Raw genomic sequence first — 12,307 nt, 5'->3', positions numbered from 1 at the left:
TCTAAGTTTTAGGTGGTGAACCCAAGGTTCAGTGTCAAACCTGGTAGCTTTAAAACCATATGTAACAATAAAAAATTCTTAATGGAAAAATACAACTTGAAAACATTTCTGCTGAAAAGAATTGCATTAATAATCAAGTTCAGCTGAAAATGAAACAGTCGCTAACTAACAAACTACCAGCTAACTAACCATTTCAATAGAAAGGAAAATTAACTAACAATTAAATATTGTTTTATTTCTATTGAAAACAAAGAGAAGGGTTAAGAGATTACAGAGTAACGAACTTTCTGTTGAAATAGATGCATAACTCGGTACAACATGAGAGAGGGAGAGCATCATTAAGGGCTTTTACCCCCAACCATGGACATAAGTCCCCTTCACGAAAATGGAAAATTAAAGATAGAACAAATACCATTAAGTCTTTAAGTCCGGTGTTCATAATCTATGCTCATACACTATAAGTACCCCCTAACTTGCATGACACTCTGGCTAGTGATGTATTTGACTCTTGTGAACTAACATACACTTGCTGACTGCAACACCACCTTGGCCAAGGTTTCATAACAAGCACTATAGTGTGCAGTCAAAGTCCACCACCCTTATTCGACACAATAAAAAACTAGAGTTGCGTTCTTGGAACATCTCCTTGGGTCTAACTGACCAATGATAAGTCATGGAATAACTACACATCAAGGATAGACATTGGTATAAACCAACCTCAAGGATCTAGAAATAAACCTTTAACTTAGTACAGGGTCTTGGAGTTAAACCATACTTCTTTGACCCGGTTCATACAGATACATGAGCAGACTCCACATTCATAACAAAACAACGGGATTGCAGAATAGAGCTGTCCAACAATATATTAGACCCTTTCTCCCATTGGCTAAAATGTAATAGACATGATTTAATGGTTGCACATGATTCCCATAATTCCAAGAGAATAACTTCCAAAAGAAAAAGATCAGCCAATCAAAAAATAGGACTGATTACAATCTCAGCATTATCGGCAATTTTCATACTTGATCATATGTAGAATATCAACATTCAGGTCATCCATTAGCAATACCATGTGGTGGGTACACTGCATAGGTTTCCCGATGAATGCATCCACACAATTCTATTCTCAACTTAACAAATAATACATACAATGAAGGAAGCAAATCAGTATGTTCATCGAACTCTTTCATCCAGAATTGCTTAAACAAACGGATCAAATAAATTTCAACATACTAAGAAATTGACTCTTGATTCTTATAAACAAAACGAGTGAACACGTTACGGAAATACACTCTTTACAAATGGGTAAAGTAGTAATCTCATGCCTGTGAAATGACAATACAGACTGATAATGCCAGCCTAGCTCAACTAGAATTGGCTTAGAAATTGGACAAGAATTCTAATAATGCTCCAAGCTAGACAGTAACAATCTCGGTAGCAACTTAGACTAGTCGCCTTTCACCACTTAATTGCAGAACAAGATCTTCTAGCAAATAAATGATTACAGAACACTTTCGAACATCATGATAATTTTTTCCCAAATGAAACAACAACCCATGTGTGTGGCCAAAGTCTACCATAAATACTACCCACAGGGTGGCTATCGCCAAAGGAAGCATGAGCCAAGAAAACCGACACAGCTCTTGCTAGGAGGTAACATCCCAACGTTATAACATGAAGACTAACACTTTAACGATGATGGCCTTCCCCGACATCTTGTCGGTGGTCATCTAAATTGGAAATCGACACCAATGCAATGCTCACATAACATAAGCGCACCAAATGAAAATGAACATATTCATATTCATACACATACGTCCATCTCGTACGTGTGTGAATATGAATATAATCCTCAAATAATAAAATAATAATAATAATTAAACACTCATTAGAAACAATTATATATATATATTTATTCACTTACAAGTAAGTAACAAAATAAACATGAACACAAAACGACAAGAAGTTGGTTCTAACCCAGGATGCCAGACCACTCAAACGTCGCTAGGGTGACAAGGTGACTCCTGGCCAACACCTACAAGAAAGATGGAACAGACCTTACTCAACCAAGGTCATGACACTCTAAGAATGTATCCTAATTCCCAGGCTTGGAACTCAATGGAAATGTTTTTTTCCAAAATCTGTGATCCTCTCCTTGATGATATTCTTCCTCCCTCCTGAGGGTGTTGCAAATCCTGCAAGCGCTTGGTTACATGGAAATTCAGTTAGCCACATCTTAACCATATTGTCGAATTCCATAAAATATTGATAACAAAATAACTTTATCAATCATTTTCCATTTGATAAGAATTTCATAGTAGAACATAAGCAATGTCATTGATTAGCTAAACTAAAGTATATTAAGCATTTTTAAAAATCATCCTTTTTGTCATTGTTGTCAGCTCATGAATTGTACATTAGATCCACTCTTTCTCCATATGAACCCATTCCATGAGTTTATGCTTCTATCTAGAAAGCTCCTATACCACACTTTTACACTCTCCTCTAGAGATTGCACAAAGAGTTTTATCATGACATCTTCATCTTCTATCTCATATTCATCTGTCACATTGATGAAATACTTTAAGTGGTCCTCACCAATAGCAGCATTATTGCTTCAGAATTTTGGCACCTTTCCTCTGATCTCATTTGGGAGTGTATCAAGGTTATCGCAAAATGCCATAATACTCAAGTTGTCTTTATTTTTTTAATCCTAATGGTTGCCTAGCTGAAACAAGTCCTCTGAGCATGTCTTTGGGGGTTAGCTCATATGCGTTGTCTTACATTTTGTTGTTGTTGATGGTAGTGCTGATTTAGTTGCTCATTTTGTGCATTTTGATTTTTATGCATTGTTTTGATTTCTTTTGTATTGTTGAGCAATATTTCTAAGCTAATCAATTAGATTTATCTATTGATCTAATTGTCTTTCTCTATGCTCATTTTTTTGACTGAGTAGCTGTATCAGTATCTTGGAAAAGAGTTTCCACCCCATGTTTGTTTTCACAAGATAAGGTAAGAGATTTGTGATATAAACTTCTTTTTGGATTCCTTAGATGTGGAAGTAGAGATAAATTCATATTTATATTTTTAATAAGCAATTCTTGTGGTGTACCTCTATTCCTTATCCCAACATTTGTTTCATTCCTTGGCATATTATAATCGCATTTGAGAGTTCTCCTACCAGCTCTAACTTTGCTGTAAGTCAAGTCATTTGAGTTGTATTAATATTGTTCCCTTAATGCTTCTCTCCTACTTGATGTACCTGTTAATTTAATACTTTGGTAGTCATGCTTTGGTAACATACCTAGATTTTTAGCTCTCCACTTAGCTTGTTGCCTCCTTATTTTAGCCGAAATCACATTAGGATGTCTTTGACTTCTTGATGATTGTCTTCTCTCCATTTTGACTTCTCTTTCTTGCAAAATGATTTTTGAGTGCTTCCTTGAAGAGTCGCCACTCTTAAAATTAGGAGAAATAAATCTTTATAAAATCAATTTTTTAAAGTATTAACCGAGGGCTAGTCTTCTTGGTTGTGACATATTTGTTGATTAACCTAGGTCTTTTTAAGTTGAATGCTGATTTAAAATGTCCCTAGAAACAGTGCTACTTTTTTGTTGAATTTTATTTGCGAGCCCAATGTCCTCAAGGTTGGATAATTTCTCAAGTGCCAAGGGGTGTCAAACTTGGGAAGAATACCACAAAAACTATATTCAGGTTGGGCAATTGAGGACTTATTATTGAGGCGATTCATACCTCTTTCACTTCTGATTCTAGAAGATTAAGGAGGGTTCCCCTAAGATGTTGAGTCATAAAAATAATGGGATTAAATAGATAACCTACCACAAACCATTACCCATTGCACTATATACTCTTACATAGGTTGTCACAACATATTTTTGTTGGTTGAAAATGCAAACTTACACTTTTATATAACAAAAAAGTGCTAACTAGGTAGAGTGTTGAAGGAATGAATATAATAACTCGTATTGCTATTCAACACTCACACATGGAAGTTTAGCATAGCAAAACAACTGAAAATGTACATACTGTTTAGTTTGTTTTAATGTGTTGAAATGATGGAGCGAGGTACAATTTATAGACCGATTTGTGTATCTAATCAGGCATAAACATGAAGTTTAATCAAGATAGAATACTTTCTAATTAAACCTATGTATTTTTAATATTTCTCACATGCATTCAAGAACATAAAATGGAGATTTTAACATAATCTCAACTTTCTAAATTTGTAGGACGGGGATACATAGATGCATGTAAAGTGTTATTGAGTTTTGGTGCTGATAAAAAGGCAAAAGATAAAGATGGTAGAACTCCATTTGAAGTTGCTATGTCATGCAATCAAATTGAGGAGGTTCAGAGGATATTAAGTGAAGAGTAAAGATCTGCAAAAAGAAGTATGATGATATCAAGATTTAAGTCTTAAAACTCATTCCCCTATTTTCTTATTTCTTTACGGTTGTATTAACTGTCACTCTCATCATTTCTGATGTTATGTGCACTTGCATTTCTACTTTGTGTAGGTGCAGATGTACGTTTGTATTTATGTTATATATAGTTCTTTTAAAATTGACTCATAAAAGCCTAGTTTGGATTATGACTTTGTTAATCCATATACTTGATGTAATTTAGGAAATTAGTCATAAAGTTTGTACATGTATATTTGAAAATTGAAACTATACAAGAAATTTTGAATTGTTTTCTACTAGGACTGTCTTTGTTTAGATTTTTGACTAGTACACTTTGTCGATATTACATGTCCAAATTGTTATTTCATTCCATGTCAAGTGTGATCTATTGGTAGATTTTTCTATTATATAACTTTGTGTTTATCATTGATTCAGTCCAATCTCAAGAATGAAAAGTGGACCTTAGTGTTGATGGGTGTTTGTGACCACACCAACACAAAATAAAGTTCCCAACAGTCACTCTATCCTCTCTTGATCAAAATCTCATGTATGCTAAGATTGCAGGAAGATCATACACTGATTCCAAGGTTCCAACTGCATACTAGCGACTTTATGATGGATATTGACTCGTTTGGTTGATGTTGCTAGTAATCCAAGGGAACTTACCTACAGTGAAGAAGACTTAAACAAATTTAGAACTTCAAGAAGATTTTTTGTGAATGATTTGGAAATGAATAACTATTTTTTGGAACTTGTTGATAAGATAATGCAAAAAGTAAATAGGAAAGGGTTGAAAAATTCTAATCTAAATCTAAGAACTCAACTGCATTTTACTTCGCCACTTTCAAACAACTACATAAAAATTCAATTTCCCAAAGGATTTGCAAACGCATGATTGATATACCTTCATTAAGGTAATTCATGTTCTTGTATATTTTCTATATATTTGTATACTGCATGTACTTTTCATTGTATTATTGTTAGGGGTCAATAACACATGTTAGTTTGAAGTTGGGATGGGTGTTTATGTTTGGTTATGTTGAGTCGCCGAGAGGTTCCCGTGGGGTAGTTGGTAGTTAGTGATGGTTGGCAACTTGGCCAACTGTCGAGTCTATATATGATTCAGATGGAACCTCGGCAAGGATGGTATTGTGCTAACATATTCTTGAGAATTCAATAAAGATATCATTCTTCTGGTATAGTTGTTTATTGTTGTTACTTATGCTTTGATATATGAATGTTCTGTTACATGAATAGCTAGTACGTGTGGGAAATCCTTGTTTTATCCGTGAGTTTACCAACCTCACATTAAGGACTAAACATTTTGGTGCTGTTGCCTGAACGAACTTGGAGATAACTATGGCGGTAGGCGAAAGGAATTAATGGGCTGACCATTCAACCAACAATTAATTGTCGTGGACAGCGACATATGAAGAAAGTACCACGGAAGAGCCACGAGAGGATCAATTGACGACAAACTTGGTAGAGTTGTGGGACATGTCAGTCACGCAATATGTGCAGAGGGAGGCTCAGGAGAGAGCCGTCTCTGAAGGCATGGTACGTGGTGAACTCACCGTCAGCACTCCCGTCTTTGACCTACTTGGAAGTATTCCAAGGTTACTCACCAGAAATCTGATTGCACTTCAAGACCGAAGGGAGGAAATTGCACAGGAACTCCGTCGGCAACAAGTACTCCAAAAGTACGAAGAGCGCAATTGTAGGGAGGACGAGGAGAGGGAGACAAGCCGATGCCGTACCTCTGGCACTTAATGCCCCTACGACCAAACAAAGACAAATGAACCACTGCCACCGAAGGAGTAGATGAGGGAGTTGTACGGAAATCTCTTCGTATAAAAGAACAGGCCGAGTGGAGACGATGGCTAAGGGAGGTTGCTGACTTCAAGAGCCTTGAGAAATGTAGCAGGAGTCAAGAGTGTGAGTCGGAGTTGTAGTTAGGAGAGACAAAGGTTGTGTACGTGGAAGGAGTTGGCGGAGGTCGCTAGGAACCTGCCACTTCCAGACGTAGCGGAAGATCTCGTCGACCAGGCCCCACACTCGATGTCGAGTGAAGAACACTCTGGAGTCGAGTCGCAGAGCAACCCATCAGAGTATTTTGAACAAGGAGAGGAGGCGGTACGGGACCTACACAAAGAGGTTGCCAATAATTTTGAAGCAACATTATCCGGCATTAGGAATTTGTCCTTGTCAGAGGAAACCAAAATAGGAGGGTCAAATCCAGAAACCTCAGGAAGGAGGGACTGTAGGAGCGAGGGTGACCGAAGCCCTGGGGACAGGGGTCCATCCAGGTCAAGAGCGTATGGTACCTTCCAGACACATAATACCCTTCATGCATATAGTAACTTCCAAGCGCTACATAAAACCCTCCAGACAAAAACAATGGCACACACCCCGGAGAAACAAAAGCTTCCAAAATTCATGGGCAACGGGTCAGAGGATCCCATGTGACATTGTAAGACATGCATGACCATTTGGGAAGCAAATGGCCAGGACGACCGAGATTATTGGTTGAAGGCATTTCCAACCACTCTGCGAGGAATAGCCATTGATTGGTATACGAACCTAGATGCTGAGTATAAAACATCCTGGAATAGTCTGAAGAAGGCTTTCCAAGAGGAGTTCAAACTCCTACGGGATGACAATGAAATTGTGGCGGAGATTTACAATACCAAGCAGGGAAAAAGCGAAAGTGTGCGGGCATATAATAGAAGGCTAAGGGAACTGCTCAACAAAATGGAGAACCAACCGGCTGATGGCCTCAAGAAGAGATGGTTTGTTGAAGGACTGGTACCATCCCTCAGACAGAAGATGAAGGTTGTCCCTCTGCCCTTGTATGACAAAGCATACTCCAACCGTGCGATGGATATTGAAAGTGAAAACAAGACATCCCGGGGGAAGCGTTGGGTGAGCGATGGTGACAGTACAAATGAAGACAGTGATGGGGAGTCCAAAATGTGCAAGCACTCCGAAGGGATATGAAAGAACTAAAGGCTGACAAAGAAGGTGACAAAGAAGGAAGGGAACTATGGTGCACCGACTACAAAACAGAAGGGCACACTAAGGGGAGTTGCCCTCATAAAGCTTTCTGTGACATCTGCCAAGTAATGGGACATTCCATTAAGGAATGCCCGTACAACTTAAAAGCACAGAGCACACAAGTGCTCTACGCCCAACCCAACCAAGTCACATCGCCAACGACACCTCCGAAGCCAGTAGCAAACTCTGACGCCTCTCTTGGAGGGTATCAAAACAACCGGCAGGGTAACAACAGATCCAATAACAACACTCCGAGGAGTAGAATTCAATACGACGCAAAGGGATGACCCATGATCCAATGCCAAAAATGCAACGAATGGGGTCACTTTGCGCGGGAACGCCAAAATGGAGATGACGTAGGAAGTTTGCTGTGCAAATGGTGTGGTCTGAGGAATCATGAGGACACAACGTGTCCAAAGCAAAAAGGGGTGAATATGCTGGAGGTAGAAGAACTGGAGGAAGGCGTATTGACAATCACAAGATTACAAAACAAGAAAGCCATGTATCCTGACCCTCGCACGGAGAAAGAAAGACTCCAGGAAAGCCAGGACAAATATTGAGCAGGCGATGGCAGAAGAACGGAGGGCCTCACGCTTGGCTGCCAATACCCCACTCTGGTCATGATCAGAGAAAACAATAACTAAGCAGATGTTATAGACCACTATACCCATGCGGGTATCCGACCTTCTACAAACCATGCCACAGTTGAGGATGGCCCTAACAAATGCAGCCGATGACATTGCCATCAGCCAGGAACATTGGACGATGGCATAACCACATAGTATGACCCTGGTGAAGGAACCTGGTACGGAGGCCATGGACCCTATGCTGCTCATGGTAAGCATTGGATGGAAACCTGTCGTGGTGGAGATGGACATAATGGGACAGAAGCTCACAAACACCATTATGGATGGCGGGTTCGGAGTCAACGTGCTACCGAAAGAAACTTGGAGAGGTCTGGGTAAGCCTACCCTTTGGCCACCAACATTTCATCTCGTCGGTTCAAATCAGCACGACATCAAACCCCTTGGAACTCTCATGGCACAAAAGGTGGTGATCGGGACAACAATTCCTTCTGGACTTCGTAGTCATTCCACTGGAGAGAAAAGCATAGGACGCCCTCTTGGGAAGGGGATGACTGATCATGGCTAGAGCCAATCATAACTGGAAGAAGAATACACTCTCAATCGAGAGTGAAGGTCATAAGTATGTGATTGACCTGAGGAATCAGTCCGTCAATGAAGAGCTTGCGTCGTATGACTCCGACTCGGAGGACTCAAATAGATGGGAGTGGGGTTCCGAAGGAGACGAAGGAGGGAGGGAACCCAACGAAGAGGGAGTGCTGGAACTGGACGGATGCTCTGAGGATGGAACTAGTTCGTTGGCCGGACTCTTCCATTGGTAGATGGAGGACTGCGAGGTCTTCCACCCGGAGTGCCACATGCTGCAAATATGCGAGATTGGGGAATCAAATGGCGGTATGGAAAAACAGTCATTTCCACCAGAGTATGGCAGGTACCAGGAGGGAATGGCATGAGTTGATGACATGCTAGCCCACCAGTTTGAACGAGACAAACCCATCAAGTACGAGGAAAGGGGTGTGGAAAAAGTTAATCTAGGCAAGGAGGAGGACCCACTGGTGATACTCGTAGGGGATGACTGGAACCCCGTACTGAAGGCAACGACTTTCAAGATATTCCTGGAATACAAGGACGTCTTTGCCTGGACCTACAAGGACTTGAAGGGGGTACCACCGGAATTGTGCGTATATCACATAACCCTCATACTAGGAGCCCAACTCGTACGAAGGAGACCGTACAGGATGAACAAGAACTACACGACCAAGGTGAATGAGGAAATCAACAAAATGTTGGAGGCTGGGATCATATTCAAAGTGGAAACCAGTGATTGGGTTTCCCCAATAGTCATTTCTGTCAAGAAGGAAGCTAATCAGATAAGGATATGCGTTGACTTTAGGTACCTAAACACAGTAACAATCAAAGATCCATTCCCAATCGCATTCACTAACAACATTCTGGAAGAAGTAGCTGAGCATTAGATATACACATTTCTGGATGGGTTTTCGGGATACAATCAGATAAGTATTGCGGAAGAAGATAAGCTAAAGATCACATTCGTGGTGGAGGAGGGGGTGTACGCCTACAATTTCATGCCCTTCGGGCTATGTAATGCATCGACAACCTTCCAGAGAATAATTTTACACATTTTTGACAAAATGTTCATAGAAAATTTCAGGGCATTCTTAGATGACTGGTCGATTTTCAGTGATCAGGACACCCATCTAAAGGCACCGGGGGAATGTATGGAGAGGTGCCAGAAAGCTAGGCCGACTCTTAACCCAAGGAAGTGCAGGTTTATGGTACCACAAGGGAAGCTTCTTGGCCACATTGTCTGTAAAGAAGGCCTGAAGACCGACCTGGATAAGATAGGAGTGATTGTCAACATGGAGAACCCAACGAATGTGACAGGGGTGAAGTCATTTTTGGGACATGTTGGCTACTACCGGAGATTTATCAAAGGCTTTGCACAAGTCTCCTGGCCCCTAGATAAGCTGACAAGGAAGGGGGAGTCATTCGTATGGGGTACAGAGTAGGAAGAAGCCTTCAAGGAATTAAAAGATCGGCTGGTAAGTGCACCAATACTGGTGTATCCAGACTGGAATAAGGAGTTTCACGTCCATGTTGATGCCTCCAACTTTGCGACTGGTGCTACCCTCGCACAAGTAGGGACCCAAGGACCAGACCATTATGTTTTCTTCGCTAACGGACTTTTGTCAAGGGCTGAACAAAACTACAACACAACGAAGAGGGAGGCACTTGGGATGGTGTACGCAGTACAAAAGTTTCGCCACTACCTGTTGGCTACTTCATTCATTTTTTACGTGGACCATCAGGCACTAATGTATCTGGTAAATAAACCAATTATCCAGGGTCGGGTAAGTAGATGGCTACTACTGCAAGAGTTTACCTTCACCATTATTGTGTGGCCAGGCAAGTCCCATGTGATAGCCGACCAACTACCAAGGATCAGATCGAGAGAACCAGTCGAAGGGGTGAACGAGGACTTCCCAGATGCACACTTGTTCCAGATTGCAGTACTACCATCGTGGTATGAGAAGATCGGTTAGTACATCTCTACTTCCACATTTCCAAGGGAGATACCCCCAGGGGAACGATGGAAGCTGGCACTAAAGAGTAAGACTTTCCAGCTAATCAATGGCCTGTTATATAAGATGGGCTCTGACCAAATCGTAAAGAGATGTGTTATGGAGGAGGAAATTCCTAGTGTGTTGAAGGAAGCACATGACGGGTTGGTAGGCGGACACATGGGACTAGATGCAACTGCCAGGAAAGTACTTCTAGCCGGTCTGTGGTGGCCAACTCTACACACTGACGCCCGAGAGTGGGTGGTTGGGTGTGACACTTGCCAATGGGCAAGAAAACCACTCAAGAGGGACTTCATGCCCCTCTTTCCCTTGCAGCCACAGGAGCTATTCAAATGGTGGGGTCTGGACTTTGTAGGACCCTTGAAGCCGAGTAGCATGCACAGGTGCAAATATATTGTAGTAGCTACAACATACCTCACCAAGTGCGCAGAAGCGAGGGCTTTGCCAGATAACACGACTCTGAGTACGACACGGTTCTTGTATGAACAGATCGTCACGAGGTATAGGATACCCCTTCAAATCACTAGTGACAGGGGAGTGCACTTTGTCAACCGAGTAATCCATACCATGACCGTAGAGTTCAAAATCTTTCACAATCTCTCTAGTCCGTATTACCCCCGAGCTAATGGACAGGCAGAAGCAACCAACAAGGTGTTGGTGTCAATAATTTACAAATCGTGTGGAGTGGAGCAGGAAGACGGGGAGGAAAGGCTACCTACCGTACTGTGGGCTTACGACACAACCTACAAGATCACCATGGGGCATACCCCGTTCCAGCTCATGTATGGGCAGGAGGCAGTGGTACCGGCCGAATACACCGTGTCTAGCCTCCGGGTGGCGGTGGATAATAGACTCGGTGATGAAGAAAGCTTGAGTACAAGGCTTGATAGCCTAATGAAACTAGACGAAAGAAGAATATTGGCATAATGGACAACGAAGGTAGCGCAATGACGACGGAAGTGCTGGCATGACCAACACCTACGGTAGGTCAACTTTCGGTCGGCGCAGTTGGTTTTGAAGTATAACGACCAGAACGAACTCTGACTGGGGAAGTTTAAAGTTCGTTGGCTCAGACCCTATAAGATCAGAGAGGTCGGCCATAATGGGGCGGTGAAGCTATCAACTCTGGATAACAATCCAATCAGAGACTCGATGAATGGTTCGAAGCTGAAAATCTACAAAGAACAAAACAAACCTGTGATCGAGATTAACATGCTGGGATATGCCACCAAAGGGCATTGGACCATTGGCCAGATCAAGGAAGTCGAAGAAGACCCGGTGGTAAAAGAAGAAACCTACCGGAGAGATGAAGAGTGGGCAAAGCCTTTTGCAGCCATGGAAGAGCAGCTTGTGCCAAAGCAGGTGGAAGGTGTTGCGGTTCCCTTGAACCACAAGCACCTCACAAATGCGTATTTTGGGGAGCCAGCGGTATGGGTGCGGGTTTCAGGACATTGGAAGAAGCGGGCCCCATATGAAGGCCTTTGAGAAGGGTACGTAGCATACGCTATCGATGAAGAGGCTGAAGCCCGAAGGAAAGCCGAGAGTGCAAATAAAGAGGAGGAACCTAAAGACTGGAGGCAGAACTGGACTTGAAGGAGTACGGGGCAACCCTGGGTCCCTGTTTAAAAATGGTGCTTAAAAT

At 41.8% G+C, this 12,307-nt stretch overlaps 1 protein-coding gene across 5 annotated transcripts in view; it reads left to right on the top strand.

Moving 5' to 3' along the window:
- The window catches only part of LOC131066686 (uncharacterized), a 183,383-nt gene extending 178,298 nt beyond the window's left edge, over window positions 1-5,085 (top strand). For 3 of the 5 annotated variants that reach the window (XM_058001514.1, XM_058001518.1, XM_058001513.2), the window contains one exon: window positions 4,251-4,693. In XM_058001514.1, coding sequence (XP_057857497.1) covers window positions 4,251-4,396 — 146 coding nt within the window. In that variant the 3' untranslated portion in view covers window positions 4,397-4,693. Of the gene's footprint in view, window positions 1-4,250; window positions 4,694-4,859 lie in introns of those variants that run through there. The other 2 variants (XM_058001516.2, XM_058001515.2) reach the window with 2 other exon arrangements.
- The last annotated feature ends 7,222 nt before the right edge of the window (window positions 5,086-12,307 follow it).

Source organism: Cryptomeria japonica, chromosome 3 (assembly GCF_030272615.1).
Source record: "Cryptomeria japonica chromosome 3, Sugi_1.0, whole genome shotgun sequence".
Taxonomy (NCBI): domain Eukaryota; kingdom Viridiplantae; phylum Streptophyta; class Pinopsida; order Cupressales; family Cupressaceae; genus Cryptomeria; species Cryptomeria japonica.
This window is presented reverse-complemented; position numbering and strand designations above follow the sequence as displayed.